Source organism: Pseudopipra pipra, chromosome 24 (genome assembly GCF_036250125.1).
Source record: "Pseudopipra pipra isolate bDixPip1 chromosome 24, bDixPip1.hap1, whole genome shotgun sequence".
In the NCBI taxonomy this organism is placed as follows: Eukaryota; Metazoa; Chordata; class Aves; order Passeriformes; family Pipridae; genus Pseudopipra; species Pseudopipra pipra.
Genome location: NC_087572.1, coordinates 1,203,965 through 1,229,069, shown reverse-complemented (window position 1 = coordinate 1,229,069; position 25,105 = coordinate 1,203,965). Strand labels below are relative to the sequence as shown.

The window sequence follows — 25,105 nt, the reverse complement described above, 5'->3', positions numbered from 1 at the left end:
GGAGAGGAGCCCTGTGCTGGGGGAGCGAGACCCCCCGGTTCGGGGCAGCCGATGCACCCCGGCCCCCCACCACGCCCAGACCCCGCGTGGCTGCGCAGCACCGCGCTCCCGTCGGTGCAGCAGCGGGAGCGGGGCCGTGCTGGCAGCAGAACGAGCCAGGGCTGGGAAAACACCATCTCCCGCCCCCGCAGCCGCCCACGGCCCCGCAGCCGCTCCTCCGCCTCCGCAGCGCCGGGGCTCGCAGGGAGGGGGCGGCGGGCGCGGGGCTGGGGCTAAGATGCGCCCACCAGGGTCGCCCACCCGCGGGCAGGGCAGGGGATGGGGCAGGGGGGCGCGGGGCTCAGCCCCCGGTGCAAGAGCCGCCCTGGCACAGCGTCCTGCCGCAGGAGCGGGGCTCGGGTGGGGGGCCGGGGGCTGCCCCGCACCCAGCCCTCCCCGGGCCCCAGGAGCTGCTCGATGCATGGAACGGGCACCCGCAGCAGAGAGACCAGGGAAGCCTTTGGCTTATTCGTTTTTAATCCTAGTCGAGAGCAGGAGGGACACGGGCACGAGGCTCGGGAACGCTGCAGGATGGGACCGGCTGCGGGACCCCAAACAGCCCTGCCCAGGAAGCTCCCGGACAGCCCAGCTCATGTCACAGGGCTCTTTGGTCATGCTTGTCCCTGCGGGATGGAGATCCCCGGGAAAGGACAGCAACCCCTGGGCATCCCTCCCAGTCCTGTCTCCTCACATCCCACCATGGCACAGCCCCCCTCGCTGGGCGAGCCCCTCTCCCAGAGCCAGAGCCCCCCCTCCCAGTGCCTGTGGCGCAGAGGCAGGATCTGTGCATGAGCAGAAACTGTGGGCACGTGGAGATGTGCAGAGAACAGAGCAGGGTGGGAGGAGGAAGAGGGTGCCTGAAGTCAGAGCTCCCCCCACGCTGCTCCCCATCCCTGGCCTGGTCCCAGGGATCCCATCCCACCGGGACTGTGGCACCAGGGCAGCCAGGGGCAGGTCCCCGGTGCCCACCTCGCTACGAGGAGGTGAAGGAGGACACACGGGTGCCAGGCACAGGCCCGGGGGGGCCCGGCGGGGGCAGCGGGAGGCACCGGCCGATCTTGCGCAGGGTCCGGCCCAGGTCGGCGCGGAAGCGCCGGATGGAGAAGCAGTAGACGAGGGGGTCCAGGCAGCTGTTGAGGCTGAGCAGGGCCACGCTCAGCGCGTGCAGCACATCCAGGGTGTCGGGGGGCCCGCAGGGCGGCGCGGGGGGCCGGCTGCCCACCCAGGGGGCCAGCGTCAGGTGGTAGGGGGCCACGCAGACCACGAAGACCAGCAGCATGCCCAGCACCATGGCGCGCGCCTGCTGCCGGTGGGAGCCCGGCGAGGCGGCGGCGGCGGGCGCCGAGAGCGCCCGGGCGATGGAGGCGTAGGTGCCCAGCACCACCAGGAAGGCGGCGCCGAAGAAGCCCACCATGGCGTAGGCGTAGGCGCGGTGCCGCCCGTGCTGCTCGAAGCAGGCGGTGGCCCCGGCGCGGGCGGGGAAGGTCTGGCGGGCGGCCAGGGTGGGCACGGCGCAGCCCAGCCCCAGCAGCCAGGCCAGGGCGCAGGCCAGCGCGGCGCCGCGGGGCCCCGTGAGCGGCAGCGCCCGCCGCGCCGCCCGCACCGCGCAGAACCGGTTGAAGCTGATGAGCGCCATGAAGGTGACGGCGCTGTAGGTCGCCAGGTAATAGGCGGCCCCCGCCAGGCGACAGGCGGCCTCCGACAGCAGCCAGTCCCCCCCGGACAGGTAGTAGTGGATCCAGAGGGGCAGCGTGAGGTTGAAGAGGATGTCGGCCAGCGTGAGGTTGATGAGGTAGATGCGGATGGCCTTCCTCACCTTGCCGCTCTGCAGGAAGACCAGCAAGGCCACCAGGTTGCCCGGCAGCCCCACGCACAGCACCAGGCAGTAGACGACGGGCACCAGCACGAACAGCACCGGGTCACTGGGCAGGCACTCGCCGGTGTGTCCTGTTGGCAGCAGCCCCGGTGCCGAGCTGTTCATCCTGGGCTCCTGCAAAGGCAGGGAACAATCAGTGGCACAGCCCTCGGGGACAGGGAAGGGGTGTTGACACCTCTGTGGCTGGCACCCGCAGTACTGCACACTGGGATGCCACTGTGTGCTGGAGGGGCTCAGACCTCACAGGAGATGAGGAGACCCCAGCTATGTCCCCCCACGCCACGAGGGAGCCCAGAGGTTGCCATCAGCCGCCCAGCCAGGGCTCCCCAGGGAGCGGCAGGCGCAGCTGCACCGTGTCTGAGGGACAGAGCCGCGGCCAGAGGCACCCGGGGGTGCTGTGCTGGCTCCAGCCGGCAGCTGCGGGGCTTAACACCTCCCACACAGCACGTGCCTGTAGGGCCACCCACCCCAGCCCTCTCCCAGCACCCCAAACCCCCCCAGGAAGTCACCCACTGGCTCAGGGTGCACCAGAGTGGAGAGACCCAGGCACGGACAGGAGGTAGGAGCACGGGGCCGGCAGCCCCCCAGCCCTGCATGGGTAGGTTTGCCTCCGGTTCTAGCCACGGGAAACCACGTTGTGCCGCAGTGGCTGTATCCAGGGCTCAGCTATTTCACCTCCCATCACCGCCTGCCCACACCTCGCCGACAGCACTGAGTCACCAGCCGGTGTTTTCCAGCATGGCAGGGCCGGATTCGGCACACGCAGCACCCGGCACCGGGCCGAGGCACGGAGGGCGTGAGCTGCCGAGCCTGGGGGGGGATTTGGGGCTTCGGTTGGACCCCTGAGGGCCCCGGGATCCCTCAGTTGTCCCCTTTTCCTTCTCCTTCCCCCACCGTTAGCACCGGGGATGCTCCATGTCACCCACCCCACGATGGTTACTCACCCCACCAGGCTGGAGAGGCTGCGTCCCCTCCGGCTGCTCCTCACTGTCTGATCCAGCCAGGCTGGGGAAGTCTTTAAGCACTGGGGGAGGCAGGGGCTGCCTGACCTCCCCCCCACCACTCCAAGCCCCCCTGTGGAACAGCAGCTGGAGTGGGAGAGCACCTGTGTGTGTATGTAATGGGGGATTCCCTGCTGGAGCCACGCTAAGACCCCCCGCGCCGGCTGCCGGGGCTGGGGGCATGTGGGGGTGGCCAGGACTGCTGACCCCCTGCGTGCCCCCAGCCACAGCCAATACCATTTCCCAGGGCCCTGCTCCCACCCACGCCCGGATGAAGGCAGTGGAGGGTCAAGTTTCTGCACCCGGCAGCTGGGGGAAGAGGGGATGCCCTGAAGGGATCAAAGCAGGAATCTGCCTCCTCCCAGCTCTTGGTGCTTTTGTTGGCTTCAAAGCTGGATTTAGGGGGAGCAGCGTCCCAGGCCCCCCAAGCTCTGTGAGCACCCAATTCACTGCTTTGTGTGGCCCTGCAATTTGTGGGTGTTCCTTTGGGACACCAAAGGTGGTTCAGGTCCTGCTGGGGGTGCAGGGGTGTTGTACCCCCTGTGCTCATCCCAGTCTCCCCCCCCAGCCATCCCAGCCCATGTGCCAGGAGATGTGCTGGGTTCAGATGCGATCTTGGGGTTCATGCCCATCTGCGATGGCAGAGTCATCTTGTAGGAGCAAGATCCCCAAAACCATGTGGCTGCCCAGGCACACTGGGGGTTGTGGTGCTGCTGTCACACCCTGGATGTGCAGCAAGTGGCCTGGCACATTGCTGGGTGGCTCCAGGCAGCTGGGGGGGTCCCACCCCCACACAGGCTCTCCCCGCTGTCCCTCTGTCTCCACACCAGCTGCCACCAGCTCCCACATGTCCCCAGGCCTTCTCTGCAGGCACTGCTCCTGGGGACTGAGGCCTCCAGCCCCAGGAGGTCCCTTCAGCCACCACAGCTCATCACGGGGGGGGGGGGGAGGCAGAAATAAACAGGAAGGCAAAACATGAAAAACAAGAGGGTTTATTCCAAAATACGAAAGCCCCCAGGAGAGCAGAGCCAGCCCCTGCTCGGCGTGGCCAAACGCCGGGAAGAGCCAGACACCTTGTGCAAGTTTAGCAACGGAGCTGCCGGAGCGGCGGCGGCGCCACGGCAGTGTCACAGTGGTGCCACGGCCACCAGCCCACAGCACCAGCCCACAGCGTGGGGACAACCAGCACCAGGGTCCCTGGCAGAGGCAGGAGAGGACACACTGGGCCTCAGCAGCAAGTTACCTTGCAGGAAGCGATGCCATCCCTGAACATATCACACAGGCATCGCTTCCCGCCGTCCGAGCAGTCCGTCCTTCCCGCCTCCGGTCACTCGAACTTGGGCCGGGGGGCGGCCGGGTACCCGCGGATGTTGAGCAGCAGGAGGAGGCCGAGGCAGAGGGTGGCCGGGGCACACATGGCCAGCGGCTCCCGCAGCGCCAGCAGTGTGTAGATGGCACCTGGGTGAGGAGCAGAGCGTGGGAATGGGGGTCCCCGGCCGAGGATCCCCCGAGACCCCGTGCGGGGTGGCGGGTGCCCGCTGGCTCTCACCGATCATGACGACACTGAGGACGAAGTTGCTGATCTCCTGCAGCAGTTGGGGCCCGAGTGCCAGCAGCAGCCCGGCCGTCGCCTCCACCCAGCCCACGGCCGCCAGGTACCCGCCCGGCTCCGGCACGAACCCCAACTCCTTCAGGGGAAACACCTTGGCAAAGCGCACGAACTCTGACGCCTGGGAAGGGTGGGAGGGGAGCGGGGCAGCCCTGAGCCTGGGGCTGGGGGGTACAGCCCCTCCAGGGGGTTTGCTTTGCTCTGCTCTGCCCTGCACCCCAAGGGGATGAACCCTGCACCCCAAGGGGATGAACCCTGCACCCTGAACGAGTCAGCCCTGCACCACAAGTGACTCAACCCCGCACCCTGAGGGGATCAGTCCCACGCTCCACGGGGCTCAGCCCTGCACCCCAACCTGCTCATTCTCGCCCAAGGCTCAGCTCCACACCCCAGTTTACTCACTCCCCCCAAGGGCTCGGTCCTGCACCCCAAGGGGCTCAACCCTCCACCCCAACCTGCTCATTCCCCCCGGGGCCGGCCCTGCGCCCCCCTCGCCCCCTCGCTCACCATGTGCCGGTGCAGGTCGGCCGAGAGCCGGTCCGAGAGCTTCAGGACGCCGGTCAGGAGGAAGAAGAGCCCGAGCAGGACGCGGAGGGCGGTGAAGGCCGCCGCCATGGCGGGACGGGCGGGCCCGGGGGCGGAGCGGGGCGGAGCGGCCCGGCCCCGGGGATGGACCGGCCCCGGGGATGGACCGGCCCCGGGGAAGGACCGGCTCCGGCCCCGGCCCCGGCCCCGCACAGACACGGCCCCCCCAGCCCCGGGGTGCTGCCGGGGAAGGAGATGCTCAGATCTGCAGCTTCACCCCCCGCCAGCAGCACCATTTTCCCACCAAAACAGAACGGGGGAGGGACAAAAAAAAATGGGAAAGAGAAGAAAAAAACCCCACCCGAAATCCTACAGCTTGGTGGGCTCCACGTGGTGATCCACGGCAGCACCCGCCGGCCGGGGATGCGAGGGGACAGGCAGGGCAGGGACAGTGCTGCCTGTGGCTCTGGGGGTCACACAGGGCACGGACAGCGCTGCCCGTGGCTCTGGGGGTCACACAGGGCACGGACAGCGCTGCCCGTGGCTCCGGGGCCAGGCAGCAGCCGGGTGAGGAGGCAGCAGCACCAGCGAGGCCGGTTTGGGGTGACGGGGGCGGCCCCCGCGCTCCCCGGTCCTGCGTCACCGCCTGCGCCAGCACCGAGCTCCCGGGAAAGGCAGCCCGGCCTTGGCGAGGGGCCCGGGGGAGCCGCGGGCACTGACGTGTGTGCAAGTCAAGTGGAAATATTTTTTTAATGCCAGTAAGTCATGAGAGCGGGAAGCGTTTTCCAGGCCCCAGGAAGCAGCGAGGGGGGACAGGGAGCACGGCCGGGCTGGACCCGCAGCGACCCCGCTCAGCCAGCGCCGGGCAGGGGCTGCCACAGGCACCGCTTCGACAGCGAGCAGGGGCAGCGACTATTTTTACTGCTGGCAGCACACGATTCCCCAGCTCGGCTGGGAGAGCCGCGGCCAAGGAGCTGCGTGCCATGGTTTGGAGCTCTCCCTGCTCCAGCTGGCACGTGTGGAATGACAGACAGTGACAGGCCAGGGCAGGCTCCAGCCCGTGGTGGCTTGGAAAGCTCCTTGGGAGAAAAGGAATTTAAAAAAAAAAACACAACAAAATCAAGACCAAACCCTGAACAAAGGATTGCAGCAGCTCAGCAGACCCACAGGGCTGGGGCATCAGGGCATCTGTCACTGCTCCCAGGATATTGTTCAAGTGTACCTGCTCTCAGCCTCTGATTTTGTATTAATTACAGGAGCTACTTAATTTGGTAGAAGCAGGTGATTGGCTTCACAAGCCGAAGGACAATAACCCAAGGGGTAGTAACAGCCACCACCAGCACCGGGGAAAAGCCAGCCCCTGTCCCTACAGGACAGTCTGTGGTTTGCTCATAAAGGGAGTTGAGGTGAAGTTCGCACATGGAATGCTGGAACAGTCTCACACAGGAAGCAGCCAGTGCTGCAACAGTGGAAATGAGGACAAGTTACTGGAAAATAACAGAATTTGAAGGAAAAAAAGGCTGCACAAGCTGCAGTAGCTGTGGAAACAAAGACACCAAAGCCCAGCCCCTGCAGCACAGCTACTGAGGAGCCACAAACCTCACCGAGGCCTTTTCAGGACCCAGACAATCCTAAAGTCACAGTGGAACACCTCGGTTTGCCCTTCCCCAGCACCTGTTTGCCTGAGAACAGCAGCAGCTCCTAAAGCACTCCCAGGCACCCAGACACCTCAAGTGTCTCACACCACTCTGCCGCATGAAATTCAATTTATTTTGCTCTAAACTGGCAAAGCAGGTCCCAGCCAAGCGTCCACGACTCCTCATGCCACTGCAGGAGGAGACCCAGCTACAATGAGCACAACTACCACTGGTGTATTTTAGCACATTAACAGATTTAAACAAAGGATGATATTTAATGAGTGACAGCATGAACCTCGTATGTGCACAGTACAGCTGTCAAAGCATCAGGTGAAGCAACACGAACCAGGGCAATTTGTGCTGCAAGAGCTAAACCCAGCACTTAAATCTTAACTTTGGCATCTCAGCCTTAATTACTAGAGTCATCACCAAGAAAGCTATTAAAAACCAATCAGGCACAGGTTAACATTTGGAATTCTATCACACAGAACTACACAAGACTCAAAGTGGGGATGAGGAATGGGTGAAACATCCAGAAATTCGTGTTTCTCAGACCCAGCCACACCACACTGGACAGACAGCTTACTCACTGAATACACTGGAATAAAACAGAAGCCATTTATAAAAATAGTAAAATGTTTTATTTTTAAGATTTGTATCTTCCTGGCTCCTCTTCACTGCAATCAGACTTCTCCTTCTGCAAGTACAAAGCATATTATCAGAAAGACTGAAAACACCAGCAGAAATTACATGTCATGACACGGAATCAGCATCACAACAGGCCACGTGCCTGCCAAACATTATCTAGAATTTTCTCACATCAGATCTGAGATTAAAGGAATAGAATTCACGTTTCTAAGATCTGAAAGGGCTTTGTGTGTTTTCCTATGCCAGGGCCAAGAGCAGCAGTGACAAACCACACAGGATTCTACAGGAGTGCACCCACTGAATCCCACTGGCTTCACCTCTTACAGGTTCAGTTGTGCATCTGAGCTGTTACTTACCTGTGACTTCTGAGGGAAGGTACTCAGCATGTTGCTCCTCACACAGCATTTTAAATATCTGAAGTTCCCCCTTGTAGTTTAGTGGCAAATTTGAGGGAAAATGTCATAAATTCCAGCTCTGCAAGTCGGTTTATTTCCCTGAATTGCTATTTGCTTGTGCTCCTGTACATGCTGATTTATACTCCAGGTTATTTTTAAAGTTCAGTGTTAAAGTATTTCAGCCAAGTAGCTTTTTACACAAGGTTTAGTTGGGTTAACATCTGAGAAGCAGCTGCTCTGTTCTCCTTTTTCCATGCTGACAATCACCCACCCCATTCTCTGTAGCCTGAGTGCAGGAATGGTCATTTCTTGTTTGAGCACCTGCAGCTCTCAAGAGGACAGAGTTTATTTGCTGCTGCAGGGCTGAAAGGCCTCAGACAATGGTGATATTTTGGCACTACAGAAGCAAGATTCCGAAACTTTATATAAAATTGAGATTAATCACAATTTTCAGGCAGGAACTACATAACCCACCACAGGGTGATGGGATATCAAACTCTCACAGCAGTGTAAGGACAACAACCACTTACTTGTCCACCTGTTCCCTTGGTCCCTCCACACACCACTGGGCACCGTGCTGGATGTGCTCATGCTCGGCTCCTCGACTGGAAAAACATTCCCAAGTTATTATACCCACAGTGATTTTGAAATCTTTTGTACAAACCCACGTCTAGAGAGGTATTTTTAACCGCTGCTGTCAAGATATGAAACCCAGATGGAGTCAGGGTGCTCAAGCCCACGGCATGACAGCAGGCACTAAGTTCTACCTTACACATTTAATTTATTCACTCTTTCCAACTTCTCAGTATTCCCCAATTCAAAGGTACTCAGTGACTGAACATCAAGTGTCCAGAAACCTTTATTATTTTATCCATGCAGAACAAAAGTGGTACTTACTTCCCATGGATGAGCACTCCGGTGTCACTCAGCTTTCATCTTCACCTAAAGGATAACAACTGAAGTTACTGGAGTCATACACAGCAAATCTGGACCATTTCAAAACTAACTTAAAAATAAGGGTTTAAGATACATGGACTGATTAGTTATGAGGGGTAATTTATCAGTTATTCCAAACCATTAAGTGGAAGAATAAGGGGCAGAAATAGGCTGGCCTTAACACTCATCAAGAGCTGAAGGAATATGCAGGTAGTTGCCTGAAGAACTGCACCTTGTGTGAGCACAAACCATAACCCCCCATCTGAGCACAGTGAGGTTTGATTGCAGCCAGAGGTATATTATCCCTTATGTGAAGGCATTAATTTTGTCAGCTACTTCAACTATTTGACCCTATTTGTGTCCTGCAGCAATGCCCTCTATTCCCCTTCATGAGGGAGTGCAGTGGCCCTGGACTGTAGGAGCCCTTGGGTTCAACAGTCCTACAAGTGCTTCAGAAGCCAAAGGCAGACACTAAGATTGGCACTGTCACTGCTTTTATCCTCAGCAAGGTTCTTCCCTTCTCGAGACCCCCCTTTGCTACAGCTGAGGGCAGCCTGCAATGGTGAGAGCTGGGGATGTGGTCCAAGGCTCTGTACAGCTCCAGCTGGGAAGCAGATCACACCTCGGGCACGGCGTGATCTGACCAGGCAGGGACAAGTTCAGGATTAGTGTCCAACCCACCACCTGGGTTTTCTCATGGCCCTCAGGAGCAGGAGAGTTATGCACATATTGTTTTCTCTGCCATAGCAACAAACCCCATGCATAAGGGATACTATATCTTTGTGCATCCTTTAAACACTGCAGATGCCCTACTGGCCACGCTCCTCCCAGCCCTCCCCAGTTAGCTCTTCAGTACTGGTGTTCAGAAGCAACATGTATAGAGATGGGGTATTCACAGACCACTGCGGGATTGCACAGCCAAGTCCTAACGTGTCAATCATTACCTAGCAGCAATGACACAGCGGGGAGAAGGCCAATCCTCCCGTTTTTTCCTTTGCCAGGCAGCAGCTATTTAACAGCCCCACTAGCTGGTATGGAGAGAGAAAAAAATCTGAAGCTAATTAGCTGATTCCAAAGTTGCTAGTAGTGGAAGAAGCCAAGTGATTCCCCAGAGCACTATACTTGGATGCATCCTTCCCAACATGCTCAGCCTCACTGAACATAATGGAACAGAACACTGGCCTTCCTGATCATGTCACTGCAGCTGGCAATGATTAACAGAGACATGCAACCCCATTACTGCTCGAGTCCTAAACTACTCACAGGCCTCAGTGTTTAGCTATGGGGAGAACTGCAAGCAAATCAACACTTTGTATGCTTAATGTTACAGTAAAGCCCCATCCACGCTGTGCTGTGCTCTCCTGCCAGCACCAGGTCTGCTCGGAGGGCCTAGCAGTACAATGTATTCTGACACCACACTTCTGAGCTTCAGGTAAGCTTTTGAGAAAAAGTGTTTTTCACACACAGATAAAACCAAGATGAAACACAATGCAAGCACTTGAATGGCATTCCTTGTACCCACTTGTTACAGACTGACTTAGAGCAGACATGACTATTTAAAGTTTGCTACCACACCAAGTTTCATTACTGCAGCCAGAGCTGGTCTGAGCCCACGGTTCAGTCACAAATTGCTCGCTCCAAGAGTGTCAAAAACGTGCTAAGTTCAAGTACATAGAACGAGGCAGATGTGCCAGTAACCCCTCCATGACATTCCTGAAAGTCAAGTATCCAGAACTGGATAACTAGAAAAACTGAAGTCAGATCTGAGCACTGGTTTAAGATCACTAATTCAGTTTTGCTACAGGACAGCACGCTGGCTGCCAGCAGGTTTTCTACTGGATCCCAGTTCCAAGTAAGGGTGAGCAATCATGGAGTGGATCCCAGTCACAGGTAAAGGTAAGCCATCACAGAAAGTTAGACTGACTTTGTGACAAGGTGTCACTGTGTGACCAGCTGGTGTTGGCTACACTCACTGGGGTGTAACCAAAGACCTGTTGTCATGATCTCAAGGTGCAGCTGCTACTTCAAGTGTCCAGTGGAACATGGAAAGGTGGCTACAGCAGAGGGCAAGGCTGTCCAGCAGATCCCTGTTCACCAGCAAGAGTCCTGCCTGGAAGGTAACACAGAAGGGTCCAAAAGTGACAATAATACCAGAAACAAGTATGCAAAGCAAAACTTTGCAGAACAAGTGGGAAAACACATTACAACACCTGTGAAATAAACTGAGTATCAGACAAGAGCCAGACTACATGCAGGAACAAGGGACCTTGAAATTCAGGTTCAAGAATAATGCAAAAGAGCTGGAGATCAGCATGTCTGGATGTCTGGCAAGGTAAGCATGTTAATCCTGGAACACTGCAGTCAGTAGTTGTAGTAATGAAGAGTTTAGAATTACATCCCCAAGACTGATGAAAAATGAAATTGAGCATTACACTACTGGGATGACTCTACCAGGCAGAAGTAACAGAATCTCATCGCTGTCAATTAAAGCACAGGAATGTATCAGGCTTGTCAATCAAAGGCTAAAATAAAGACAACTGCAAAGTCCAATATAAGCTTTATGAAACTATTCATGGGATATTAATTCAAGCACTCATTTATGTTCTCAAAAATACTGCAGATCAGTGTCAGAGCTGCCTGTACCAGGAGTTTGAGGTGACTCACACAGCACACACGAGGCAAGAGCAGCGGTTATTAACGCATTCCTACCGAGCCAAGACTCTACACAGGGATGAGCTGCAGATGGGCCACTTGGTCACTACAGAAGGTTTAAACAAGTTCTTTTCTAGGCACTGAGAGCACCTAGTCGACTAGTCGAGTGAGTCCAAGATCACAGTCCCTCTTCCCCACAGTGCTCAGCTAAGAGTATCTTCGTTACATCGGAACTAAGAAAAATCCACCCAAGCCGAGTCGTATGCACAGAGGAATCGGGTCTGGAAATCCTCAGCTAAGAACCACAGCAAGTTGCTCGTTGTCTCTGAACGAGACAAAGCTTCAAAACCGAAAACCACACAGCTTTGATGCAAGCTCAACATACAGGTATGGAGTGCTGCACTGTAATTCCACAGTCAGAAGTGTGATGTCAGAATACCCACAGTATAAGATTACATAGAAAGTCACCAAGTTATATTATATTGCTTGTTACCTACCTGGACGCAGTCGGCAATGAGAATCTCGGAGCAAGCAGGAATACTACATCCGGGTCCTAATGTCCATTGCCATTTGTGGTACTACGTTCCTCACAGTTATGAACTGCAGAAATGCTGGCTAAGTGCAGTTATGTAGCAGGCCACTAGTTTTTAAAGTGTAAATTGCAGTCTCAAAACTCCAGCAAAGAACTTGCTGCCACAGTAAATGGTTGCCAAGGAGAAGCCAAGAATTTGTCTACCACAAAAATACCACAAAATCTCAAAAGCAGTTTCAGTTTCTCATCAGCTGTATAAATGATTCGTGTAATGTGTCTACACCAGAAAGTTAAGATTATTCTGTATTCATTTCTGAGAAAGTGCAAAGACATATGTATAACGATACCAGTTTCTACTTGCTGCAGTTTTTAGAGCTCTAAATGTCAAAATGGGCTCAATTTTGATAAAACAAACTAAATTGCAACAGCCAATGTCCTCCAAGTCCAGTACAAAAATGTGTTATGTGATCCAGACCATCCAAAAACAGGTCTGTCCAGCAAACCACTTTTCTGAATGGTTTTAAAGATTCCATTATATAAATCTGAGTTTATGAAAAAAGTCCAAAACCTCATAGGAACAGATCAAAGGAACATCACTTTCTCGCCTCCCACATTTAGTAACTTTACCAGATTTGAAAGTTGACATGTTTGCCAGCTTTTAAGACACCACTTTTAAAAGGTCTTTAAATGAAGTTGGCTAATTCATCATATGCCTGTTTAGTACATGCAACTCAAAGCAGAACTTGTTTTAGAAATTCTGCTTATGCAGCTACAACAAAGTCAGATTTAACCAAACTTTCAGATGTTTTGAAAACCGCCAAATCTTTCAAAATATTTACTAATCATGGTTTTGCAACTCAGCTATTTTAATACCTAACAACAGTAGCTTACGTACAAAACAGGGGTACCCAAAGACAAGCTCTGTAAGGTACAAGGACAGCAGCATCCTTCACTCTTCCAAGTTACAGAACTACAAAAGAACATACTTTAGGATATGCACCGGCATCTCTTTTAATAAAGAATGACATGTAATCTGAAAAATAAACTGAAAAAATTAATTTAATGTTCAAGTTCAGAATTCCCCACCTCGGACACCTTCAGCTTCTGTGGGTGTCCCACGAACACCCTCCAGCAAACACATTGTTTCAAACTGCTTCAATAGCTCAAATTGCATCCATACTGCTCCTCTGTGAACTATCCAATACAAGGACTCCCAAGTAATTGGTCTGCAGTTTAGGAACTGGCAATTTGGAATTTCCTGAAGAGCAATTCATTGTTGTAGCATGTTATCAACCCCCAAACTTTTCTGGGTGACTAAGAAGTGTTCACCAAACAAGCTCAGTCAGTCTTTAGTGAGCTTCATGTTCCCAGTCAGCGTTACCTGTATCAGTATTTCCCAACTTGCTACTTGTCATTTAAGGGGTAACAGTACTTCAAGAGGGATCAGCCATCTTCACTCTAAAATACTGCAATCTGACACTAAAGTTTTAACCACAGAGAAAATTTAGCATAGAATTTAGAATTAGCCAATGCTTAGCACAAGGAATGGAAAGATATTGGCAAGATTAAAGCTACTCACAGAACACTGGTGGCTGGGGATGGTGTGAAGGTACAGCCAAGCTAAGTTTACAGACTCTGTGCCAAGCAGGTTGATGTGTCCTGCATTAACACTCAGGTATTTGACACTGGGAAGTCACGTTCCCAGCTCACCTGGTACAGTGTAATAATAAGCAAAGCAACTACCTTACCAATGAGTCCAGAATGCTCTGAAATTCTTCTGGGGCTTAATACAATGAACAGCGAGCTAACGAATTCATCAGATCTTCTACAAAGAGAACCTTAAAGGGAGTTTATTTGCACTGTGTAGTATTAACTCTTGAACTCCAGATTCAGATACTACTTTTGAAGCATTATCTCCAAACATCAATAATAAAAGAGCGATAACCATCATGCAAGCAAGCTGATTGCTGTGTTTTACATACAGGATTTTAGGATTTGCCCACCAGCTACACGATTTAGGAATAGTTCCTGCAGTCCCCATAATACAAATGATTGTACTCTGAACTAGGCAAATTAGTCCACTGTTAGCATGAGGACATAAGCAAGTTAACCTTAATCACTCGAGTAACACTTCTGGTCTTTTTGCCAAGCAATTTCAGGCAGGTTTACAACACTGAGCAAAGGCCAGATCCTGTGATCTCAAGACAGCTTAAGAGCATATAAATATCACATTAACAATCCTTTAGTTAGGAAGTCAGCCAATGCAAGGCATTCTATGAATTTATTTTAAAATAACCATTGCTAGTCTTCTGCTTTAAGTTTTTAAAAGATTCCAAGCAGTGACTACCAGGGTGGCAAGTGCTACCATCCCACCACCCGTCAGCCGTAGCTAAAACATGGAATTTGTTACTATGCTGCTTGCAGTGGAGCTTTAAATATTGTATCTTACAGCACTTGCAAGGTTTCCATTTGCTTCCTTATTTGCAGCACAATGACTGCTCAAAAAAATCTGCATCTACTGCAAAGTTCGGCTACAATTTAACCCAATCTTTAGCTAGAGAGGCATTGTGGGAAGAGATCTCACTCTTCGCTGCAGTTCCACACCCTGGTCTAGTCCAACCTCGACTCAAGGCTCTCGGGTTACTGCAGCAGGTGTGGGATTCAGCCTCAATTGTTTAACCACGACTGGCAAGAAGAGTTACTACATTTAGTTTTCTATTTATTTGAAGCACAGTAAAAAAAAGGTTGGTACACTTTGGGAATTCAGTGGCACAAGGTACACTGCCATCAAGTTAGGGACGTTATACATCAAAAAAACAGCTAAATTTGATTTTGAAACACTGCATTACATAATTAAATTGTACTCGCCCAAACAGACCACTTACAAATATTAGGTCAGTAAGTTTCTAACATCCATAAAAACGTAGCTTTCTTACTAAAATGCAAGAATTAAGAAGTTGGTGTCTAAACAAGACAGACAAAAAACAAACTGGAATGAAACTACAGGTCACATCTAAAATCGGGGCTTTTTGTTTGGGGCTTCATATTCTTCTCTCCCTCTACCATATCCTGCTGGTGTTCCAGGCCCCATTCCTCTGGGACCCTGGCCACCCACGGGCCCCGCACCTCCCTGCCCAAAGCGTTCGGGACGCTATTGGAACAGAATTAACAGTTCATTATAGGTAGTTGATGTCCATGTGTGTTAAGTATATATTTTTAGAAGGTTCCGTAGTCAAGGTTCGTCGATACAATCACCATTGAGTCGATCCACAGGTACCGGGAACATAGAAAGGAAAAAAGGGTAATTTAAAAATTAGTTTATTGTAATACATGCCTTGAGGTATGTTCCCACTTGATGCATTCTCATACATCTGTTACAAAGAACAGATCCTCCCTGCAGTGCTAGAAATGTAAGCATTAGTGCAGATGTGAATTAACAACTTTTCCAAATGAGCTCTAGCAAAATTTTTCAACCAAGTTAATGCAAATAGCTTGCAAACTTCTCACCTTTAGTGCAGTAAAAGCTCAGATTACATCACTGTTTCCAAATAAGCCTAATCAGAGAAGGCAGCTCCGGTTGGCTGAAGCAGGAGCTGACATTCATCAAATGTAACAGAATGCCTACTCACCAGGACTGGCATGTGCTGTCTAGAGACCATGAGCTTTTCAAGATGGGGTTAAGACTACGGTCTGCTGACTAAACTGCAGAGGCCTTAGGCAGTACCAGAACTCATTGTGAGCACTACTGCATTGCAAGAAGGGAAAAAAAAAAAAAGTGAAAAAAGCTACTGACCAGTGCTTTTCCTAAACCATCACAACTGCTCGAGCAGAGACTGGCACTTGTTCAAACCCCACATACTCCAGAGCTGCTGCTGCATCAGATGCAAAAAGTGTTCCAAGCGCTCAGTGTGTCCAGTTAGAGCTATGCACAGAGGGGGTGTGCATCCAGGCAGTACCTCCCTTCCCACCCCGCCTTCACCACAAGCTCTTGGGAAAGTCACAACTTCACAGCACTGAAAGGTTTCACACCAAGGTGTAACAGCTGCAATAAAGCAGACACTTCAGGTATATTTTTACTAGTTCCTCTAGTTGCATGTACTTTGTTCAGTTACTGTATTAGTAGGTGTGATCAGCATTCAACCTACAGAACTTACACATTATGAGGTCAAAGAGAGCTTTAAACTTTCATTTCAACCAGGTTTCCCACTACTGAGTCACAGAACAATGGTAGGTGGTTTGTTACAAAAAGTATCTGCAACTGACAATCCACACTTCGAATTCCTGACTTCTGAAAGTCAGTGTCAATCCTTACGAGAAAGGAATTTCAAACATTATTTAGGTTATTTCTGCCTAATTCATGGCAGCTTCAAGCTCATCTCCAATTCTGTTTAAAGGTATCAGCACAGGAACTGTGACAGCACTCTGTGGCAGAGATCCCCAGCCTAAGAAACTCCAGGCAGTTAATCCACCTCACTGTCACCCCTTTTGACCAGATCACGTTTCAGGTATTACACAAGTTCAACATGCACCTGTACCATGGTTTTGAGGAGAAAAATGTACACAGCATCCACCACACACTGCCTGACTGCTCACAGGAAGCTTAGGAACTGCTTAAATATCAGTAGATTATCGAGATACCTTAAGGCCAACGGCACTGTCTACTGAATCAATGATGCTCTGAGAAGTTACAATTCCAAAGATATGGTTCCCCAAAAAAGTAAAATGGAAGCTACTGTGGTAGCTCAGCATGTTAAGCCCAAGGCCTAAACCCACCCAAAAATCATTTAGTTCAGCTTGTGCTGCAGGTGTCACCCCTTCAGGAGGGTGAGAGCACACTGGTATTGCCACCTAAGCCAACAGATTCCCATCCTGCCCATTAAGCATTTCTTTAATCTACATCCATGGTGCTTCAGGGTGGGAACACCAAGCAGCCTCCAAGCCCAGGCACACATGTAGTGTGCTAAAAATAGTACAGTTTGGAAACATACCTCAGAACAGGAGATATGATGTAGCTTTAACAGGCTCTATCTTTGTGTCATACCCAACATGGGAGAACACACCGGGCTATCATTCCTTTGGGACACAGGAACCACAAATGGCTACAGTCCAGGATGGCTGGAATATGCCTGAAGCTAAACCCCAGCATTTCTGCTCTTCTACAGCAACATCAGCACAGACTAAGGGATATGCTGTTTACCACTGATCACTTAAGTCAATCTGCTGCTGAAGGAGACCTGAGAGCAGATTCTGGACTCAACAGCATACCCAGACCAACATGCATCCAGCCTACCTAGGCTTGGAAGGGCCAAAGAAACAGTGTTACACGTTGGGAAGGAGAACAAAAATATCTCTTGTCCATCAGTACAGAACATCAAATTACTGAAAAGCTACTGCATTATGTACTTTAACGAAATTTGTCAGATTCTCTAGAGTTTACAAAAAAATCCTTCCAAGCCTAACAGTGACGCAGAATTTCCAAAGTCCAATGAAGTCTGAGTTAATTGCAAATATGCTTAACAGCACATTTGAATTCACTTCCAATCAACTTCCAAGTGTGTAAGCTACCATAAAGGTTAACAACTACTCTAGTGCTACACACTGCCACAGTCTGTGTTAAACATCTGACCAGAGTCAGCAGTTAACAGTGACATTTCCACATCCATCCGAACACTGGAGAGAACTCATTCCCAACCACAATTCCCTTGTGCTAAGCTAAAGCCACCAGAGGATACGTTACCATGTCACTTCCCATCATAGAACCACTCATGGCTGCTTGGCCAACTCCTGGATTAGCTTCATAACCTATGCCGCCACCACCTCCCAGAGGTGGGAATTTCTGGGCTGCTGAAGCATAAGGATCTAAGAAAGAGAAATATATAATCATATTCTGACAATTTCTGGGTTAACCACATGAACTAATTACTGAAGAGATTCTTTACCTCCCATGTTCATTGTGGCAGCACCACCCATTCTCATGTCTCGCTCCCTCTGCATAGAAGAAACAACTTTTAGCAAGGCTAATAAAGCACCAAAATCCAGACTTTTCAGGAGATAAAGCACATGTACAGCCAGCTACTGCCACTGCCCCTACACAAACATGGTGCAGTAGCAAACCCAAAGGAAGCAAAACACAGCAACCTTGAAAATACATCAGCAGAATTCCTCAGCATGGTAAGACACCCAAAACCCGCCACGATTTCACTTACTGGATCCATGTAACCCATTCTACTATAATTCTCTTCCCTCTGCCTTCTCATCTGCTCTTCCATCTCCCGCTGACGGATCATCATCTCCTCTTCCCGCCGGCGACGCTCCTCCTCCTGCCTGCTCACCCCAAAGCACACTGTTAAACCCCAGCAGTGGAACAACACCCCTAACATTTCCCAACATCATTTGTATCAGCAATTTCAAAGGCACTGAACGATTACACTGAAGCACAAAACCAAACTCTCTAATGCCCAAATATCCGAGGAGACACTTATACTGCAGTTCAATTCACACAAACTGAAGCAGCGAGGGTGTTCTTGGAAAACAGAAACTGTCATACGTAAGTAATGGAAAAAAACCCCCAAACCGACCCATAAATGTAACTGAAATCCCATGAAAGCTGAACCAACCTCAGCTGAATTTCCTTGCGCTTCTGCATTTCCTGATTATGGAGCTCCTCCATCCGCCTCAGCTCCTCCTGGCGCCTCATGAGGTCTGCGGGAACGAAGCCTGTGAGCAGCTTTTTCACAACATCACACCAGACTCTAATCAGATTTGAATTAGATCCACCTCAGCTGCACTGTGGCAGACAGGTACCTTCCAATGTCACTCTTCTTAACAATACCCCACTGAAATAAAAAAACCTACCAGTTGCTCTTTTTTTTAACTCTGAAATTCTCAAGTTCACAGTAGGAAGCATAAATTTACTCACTAACCCACTAAACAGATATGCATCTAAACCCAGCATTAAAAGCAAAAATACAGAATTCAGAATCAATTACCTTGACGAAGGAGGTTTGCCTGGTGCTCGTGATAAGCATCTTCCATCTCACTTTCAAGTTTGTCCTTGGCATCTTTCATGTTTTTTGCCACTTGCTCTCTCTGCTGTTTTTCCATTTCATCTAAAGATTTCCATCTCTGGGAATATTCAAATTCAAAACTGCCAGGCTGAGCAAAACGGGGAGGAGTCTCTCTTTCCCTGCAGAAAGGAAAATGCTCGGAGTGGGCAAACCTGGAAACTCAAGGTCAGTACAAGATCACGAGCAGAATAACTGAATTATCAGGGAGCATCAAGGGAGCCCTGAAAATACCTGACAATTATGGGACAGAGAACTCGCTGTGATGGGAGTGCAGCACTTTACACACTTAAACAGCAGCATTTCCCACGAATAATTATCACAGCAGACACAGAGAATCCTGCACTATCACATCCAGGCAAATCTTTAGAGTGCTATCACTTGTTTATCTCTTTCTTAACTGTCTTTAGACTCTCCACTGCTGGCAATTCCAGGTGCAAAATCCTCAAACAAGACAGGCCTTTGCCCCAACAGGCACAGCCACTCAGAGCAGCAGCACAGAGAAGTGGATTTTTCCAGTGCCAAAGCACTGTGTGTCAAAGGCAAATAACAGCCTTCACTTTCACTTAAATAGTTCTCAAAATCCCTGAGGGCCAACAGTTTATTCTGTCATATAAAGACACAGGAGTCTAACATTCAGTAATTAATGACACAAAATCATGAAAGTTCAAAGCTTCCCATACATTAACAATATATAAGTACTTCAACATTTTAGGAACGCTGCATTAATCCACATTCTTTTCAAAGCTGCCTCTAAACCACTTACAGTTTTTGATCAAAGCAAGAATTTTGAGAACTTTCTCTGCCAAACAAGACTGACTGGATCTCCCTCCCTGCTCTCCCTTCTGTGATCTGGGAAAATACAACAATCCTACAACAAACAGGTTTAATATACAGATTCTAACCTAAAACTGCTACTTTGGAAAAGACTCCTCTAGACTCTTTAACATTCCTTGATGCCAATGGTCAGCACATAAGGCAAAGCCACAGGCAGCAAGTTTCTATTAATCATGGAATGAGTTAAAATTTTACTTCATTTCTCATTTCAAAGCATGAAAACCAATTTCCAAGTTCCCCATGGGATCATCAACACAAGACACGCCTTGAGGGAGATGACAGTTCTCAACAATAGGATAAAACAGTTCAAGTCTGGTTTTCAAGAGTTTCTCCACACACCAAAACCATCTGTTACTGGGCTTCTATTTCTTCATGACACAATGTAGAAAACTGCTTGTGTAACGAGCATACTAAATGAATCAGTATGTTACTTTATACAAAAATGCGAACAAAAAAAAGAGAACTGGCAATACATCTCAAAATTCAAAGCCTGTTTCTCAAAAATTACTCCATCCCCCTCAGAGCCTGGGACAATACTACATAAAACATCACCTATATCCTGTTTATAACAAAAGACAGTGCCTACTTTTGATACATCGGATTCTTCTGAGCAAGCTTTTCTGGGAGACCATCTTCATCATCCAATTGTTCCAATGGTTCCACAATAACTGGCCTGGGAGTGCTGAACAGAAAACACTCATTTTACTTCTCTGTAGGAACTTCCACTCTGAAAAACTAGAAGCCTACAATCTCTACTCAACTTAAAACGATAATCCTGGGGAAGTACTTACGTTGTCAACAAAAACACCCCCTCAGTACACCGTTCAAAGGCTTTCCTGGCAGCTGGCTTTGATGCGAACTCAACAATGCCTTTTCCTGTTGATCTACCTCGATCATCTACAATCACAACAGCTCTTTCCACCGGACCGAACTGGGAAAAAGCTTCCTCCAGCAACTCGTTGGACACGTAGGGCGAGAGGTTCCGCACCGACAGGGCAGCGGCGTGTGTGGCAAAGCGAACGCGGAGCTGCCGGCCCCGCATCGGGGTATCGTCCAACTCCGCCTTCGCGATTTCTGCAAGAGCCCGAGATTCCTGGGGGAAGTTTAAAACCCGGGTTTAGAGGACTAAGTTCTACATCGCTAATTCGCGAGAATTAAACGGACGGACACACAGCATGAGCGCCTACCAATTTAATGAATCCAAAGCCTTTTCCCTTGTTGATAAAAACCTCTCCTGGCTCCCCATATTTGGCGAACAGTCTTTTAAAGTCTTCGTCTGTGATATCAGCGGGCAAATTCCCAACAAACAACCTGCAGCGCTGTGTGTAAGTCTTCTCCCCAGGCCGCCTCAGGAGGGAGAGGTTCGCTTTAAACCCCTACAAAGAAGCAGAGCGTTCGAGCCATCACTACGCGCTGCACCACCTAGCTGCGGGGAGCGCCGGGGACCCCGGAGAACCGCGAGGGGACACGAACCACAGCCCTGGGACCGCCCGGGAGAATCGTGAGGGAACACAAACCATAGCCCTGGGACCGCCCGGGAGAACTGCGAGCGGACACAAACCACAGCTCCGGGACCTCCCGGGCACCCAGGGGACACAAACCACAGCTCCGGGACCTCCCGGGCACCCAGGGGACACAAACCACAGCGCCGGGACCTCCCGGGCACCCAGGGGACACAAACCACAGCGCCGGGACACAAACCAGAGCCCCGGGCCCGCCCGGGACCCGCCACCGCCCCCCGCCTGCTCCTCCCCTCAAGATGGCGGCGCGGGCGCGCGGAGCCGCCGCCATCTTGTGCCTGAGGGAGGCGCGTGTGGGGGGGCCGCGACTCACCTCGTCCGAGAGCTTTTCGCTCCTCTCCGCCGAGCCCTGCTGCGCCCCGAGGCTCTGCTGGCCCTGGTGCTGCTGCCCGCGGCCCCGCGGCTCCCCACCAGGCCCGCCGCGGTGCCCTGGTCCGCCCTTGTGAGGCCCCTGCTGCGGGCCGCCCGGCCCCTTGGGGCCGCCGCCGGGAGACTGTCCTTGTCCTTTCTTAGGGCCGCCGGCCGGCGTGGGGCTCGGGCTGGGCTTGGACTGCGGCTGCGGGCCGGAGGGAGTCGAGGAGGGCGCCGACACCGGCGGCTGCTGCTGCTGCTGCTGTCCTGCGGGCAGTGCAGAGGATGGAGGCGCTCCCGCCTGGCTGCCGGTGGGTCCTGCCGTGGTGGAGGCGGCTGAAGAGGACGAAGAAGGCGGAGCAGAGGTGGACGTGGGCGGCTTCGGCGGTTCGGGCTTCGGGCCACCGCCCGGCGGGCCGCCCGGGCCTTGCGGGCCGCCCGCCATGGGGCCGCGGTTCTGCCCCATGCCCATGCCGGGCGGCGGCGAGCGGAAATCGTGGTTGGGGCCGCCGCGGCCGCCGCCACCGCCGCGCCGGTGGAAGCCGCCGCCACCGCCGCCACGGCTACGGAAGCGATCCCGCGACATGATGGAGCGGAGGGAGGAGGAAAAGAGCAGAGAGCGCGCCCCGGCCGCTGCCGCTCAGCACCCGCTACGCAAAATGGCGGCGAGCTGAACGGCCTCGCCGCCGCCTTTGTCCGTCCTTAATATAGTGTCCCCGCCCCCGGAAACCTCCCCCTGCTCCCCAGGAGCCAACCGCCGACCCCGGCGGCGATGACCGACAGGCGGATTCGCCAATAGCGTGTCGCTGCTCCACTAACTCTTTGATCTCATTGGTAACGAACCTGCCCTGTGCCCATTGGCGCGTTTGACCGCCGACGTTGGCACGGGCCGGGCCGTTAACCTCCCGCGCGCTGATTGGGCGGTTTGAGCAGAGAGAGGCGGAGTCACGGTGCAAAGCGCGGGCTGTGATTGGCTGGCTCGGCTGTCAGTCAGGCGGGGCCCGCGGCCCGGCACCGCCCCCCGGGCCCTCAGGGCTCTTTCAGCCACGGCTGAAAAAAGGCTGGAAAAGCGTCAAAAAACCGCGTTTTCAGTTATAGTTCGCTGCTTCGGCGCGGCCAGAGCCTTCGCTCCGCTTTGAGAGCCAATCTGAGATAAAAAATATCCGATTTATGCATTCAAGGGTGGTAATGAAACCCCAGCACAAATGAAGAGGGCTACACTCACACTGTTTTGTGTGAAAAGGCGGGCAAGGGAGCACCAAAATTGAACCAAAATTGAGCTGTGAAAAGCAATCCACGGCTTCTGGACACCCTGGGAATGCAGGGCATGTCTTGGTGCTGATAAAAAGTGAGTGCCAATTCCCTCAAAACCTACACGGCGCACTCAGTTGAAAAATAAAGCAGCTGTACAATTCCATAGTCGTTACAGTCCAAATATTCCATGCTCTAACATAGAAAACCGGCCAAAAGTCCATTCCATCTCTTTAGTGTCCCTGGTTTCAGTGGTGCCATGCTGGATACCCAAGAAGACCCCAACACGATGTTTTTATGGCGTTTTCACTCCATGGAACTCTTGACCTCTGAGGTCAAGAGTTTCACATTCACTTTCGGCTGTGGAGAACCAAAACCAAACCCCACCTGTGAAACCCAAACCAAAGTCATACGTTATTTGCCACAGACACCATAACTGGTGCAATGCTGTGATATAACATTGTTGGTCTCATAAAAGTCAAAGGCTGGCTTTGTTCTTCGTAGGATCGTGGAACCATGGAATGGTTTGGGATGGAAGGGAACGCTTCCAGGGATGCGGCAGCCAACCTGTGCCAGGGGCTGTCACAGGGAAGGATTTCTTCCCAGTATCCATCTAACTCTGGCAATTTGAAGCCATTCCCCCTTGTCCTGTTGCTCCAGGCCCTTGGAAATAGTCTCTCTCCGTCTCTCCTGGAGCCCTTTCAGGTCCTGGAAGGCCACAATCAGGTCACCCCGAAGCTTCTCTTCTCCAGGCTGAGCAATCCCAATTCTCTCAGCCTTTCCTCACAGGACAGGAAGAAAATTAATTTCCCCCGGCTTTACATTGTTTAAATAAAAATGAGCCATAGATCGATTCCGTCCCCGAGTCGGTGTTGTACTGGCTGCAGGACTTTGGCCACTTCCAAGTGCTGCAGAATGGAAGCCCCAAGCCATTGTAAAATGGATTCTCGGCCATGTGGAACCACTGCCAGCAGTGAGTGTTTCCACCACGAGGTGTCTCAGAGGTTAAAACACTGGAAGAACAAATTTGGGACTGGCTCTTATCACACACAAACAACGCGGCGTCACCTCGCTGTCACACCTGGTTCTGTCTGCTCAGGAAACAAAAAATATTGAGTGGAAAAGGGTTGGGTTTGCCTTTGTTGTGTCCTAAGAGAACTGGATTTTATGGAGCTACTAATTTTTAGCATCACACAAAAGAAATAAAGAGTATATATCTGCTCCTAATCCTGCAAAAATCTGTACAACAAAAATCAGTACAACAAAAAAAAGGGAGGGGCAGGCAGTGATCTCTGCTCTCTGGTGACCAGCGATAGGACCTGAGGGAACAGCTGGAGCTGTGTCAGGGGAGGTTTAGGATCTCAGGGAAAGGTTCTTCCCCCAGAGGGTGGTTGGGCACTGAACAGGCTCCTCAGGGCAGTGGGCACAGTCCCAAAGCTGCCAGAGCTCCAGGAGCGTTTGGACAACGCTCTGAAAAATCCGTAGAACAGAAATCTGTAGAACTTATCTGAAGTTCACAAAGTGGCTTTGAATTTCCACGGATCGAACAGAGGTCAGGATAAGATCCTGTGTTTTGCAGCTGCAGTATGTGTATTTATTGTGGGCTTCAAATCAAAGAAACATTGATATCTGAGGAGGACTTGAAATAAAAACGACCTCTGGTGACAATCACCTATTTTGTAAATATTCGCACCTGGCAACTTGCTGGTTTCATACAAAAACAAACAAAGCTTGGGATGTTCTCCCCAGTATGTTCCACTGTAAATAAACATATCTGAGAGAGGAAATTCTCTCTGACAACTGGGATAATACTTGAAGTATTTCTCCATCCTTCACACTGATCTGGTTATTGGGATGTTCAGTGCAAACACACATTAGTTTAATAGGGGCTGCTGGGAGAAGCAAAACAGCAAGGAGAACTCAAGACCCTTCTCTTCCCCAAAATATTAATCTATTTTAACAATAACACCAGTGTCGCTACTTCTGAAGGTTTTTCACACTGTACAACTGATCTACAAATTGAATTAAGCTCTGGTAAGAAGCAGTCCATGACTAATGAGAAAAAGACCTGTAGCAGCTTTAGAGGAATATGACAGAAGGAATCAGGCTGACACTAAGGTGCCTGAAGTTCTGGATGTCTGAGCTGCCACAAACACAGGGCAATCCTCAGGTAATCCCTGCATGGAGCTCAGCAGGTTGTTGATTTAAATTTTTTTTTCCCTAAATTGTTTC

General features: G+C 51.5%; 3 protein-coding genes across 6 annotated transcripts; all 3 read right to left on the bottom strand.

Moving 5' to 3' along the window:
- Window positions 1-507: 507 nt before the first annotated feature.
- LOC135402090 (platelet-activating factor receptor-like) lies at window positions 508-2,020 on the bottom strand. Its single transcript, XM_064634863.1, has one exon. The coding sequence runs from the start codon at window positions 2,018-2,020 to the stop codon at window positions 1,013-1,015; it is 1,008 nt and encodes a 335-aa protein (XP_064490933.1). The 3' UTR covers window positions 508-1,012.
- A 1,872-nt stretch (window positions 2,021-3,892) lies between these two features.
- On the bottom strand, window positions 3,893-5,568 carry TMEM35B (transmembrane protein 35B). Its single transcript, XM_064635190.1, has 3 exons — window positions 5,033-5,568; window positions 4,466-4,646; window positions 3,893-4,374 (listed from the first exon to the last, which is right to left on the bottom strand). Exons 1-3 carry the CDS (start codon window positions 5,138-5,140, stop codon window positions 4,244-4,246), a joined length of 420 nt encoding a protein of 139 aa, XP_064491260.1. The 5' UTR covers window positions 5,141-5,568; the 3' UTR covers window positions 3,893-4,243.
- A 1,737-nt stretch (window positions 5,569-7,305) lies between these two features.
- SFPQ (splicing factor proline and glutamine rich) lies at window positions 7,306-22,326 on the bottom strand. Of its 4 annotated transcripts, none has more exons than XM_064635166.1 (12): window positions 21,585-22,326; window positions 20,939-21,127; window positions 20,543-20,844; window positions 20,338-20,433; window positions 18,840-19,036; window positions 18,468-18,552; window positions 18,057-18,174; window positions 17,790-17,838; window positions 17,588-17,709; window positions 8,628-8,672; window positions 8,261-8,335; window positions 7,306-7,384 (listed from the first exon to the last, which is right to left on the bottom strand). In XM_064635166.1, the coding sequence occupies exons 1-10, from the start codon at window positions 22,206-22,208 to the stop codon at window positions 8,652-8,654; spliced, it is 1,803 nt and encodes a 600-aa protein (XP_064491236.1). In that variant the 5' UTR covers window positions 22,209-22,326; the 3' UTR covers window positions 7,306-7,384; window positions 8,261-8,335; window positions 8,628-8,651. The 4 variants fall into 4 exon arrangements, with proteins under 4 accessions (XP_064491236.1, XP_064491234.1, XP_064491237.1 ...); XM_064635164.1 differs by having other exon boundaries at window positions 8,628-15,001; window positions 21,585-22,324; XM_064635167.1 differs by lacking the exons at window positions 7,306-7,384; window positions 8,261-8,335; window positions 8,628-8,672 and adding an exon at window positions 15,153-15,595.
- Window positions 22,327-25,105: the final 2,779 nt, after the last annotated feature.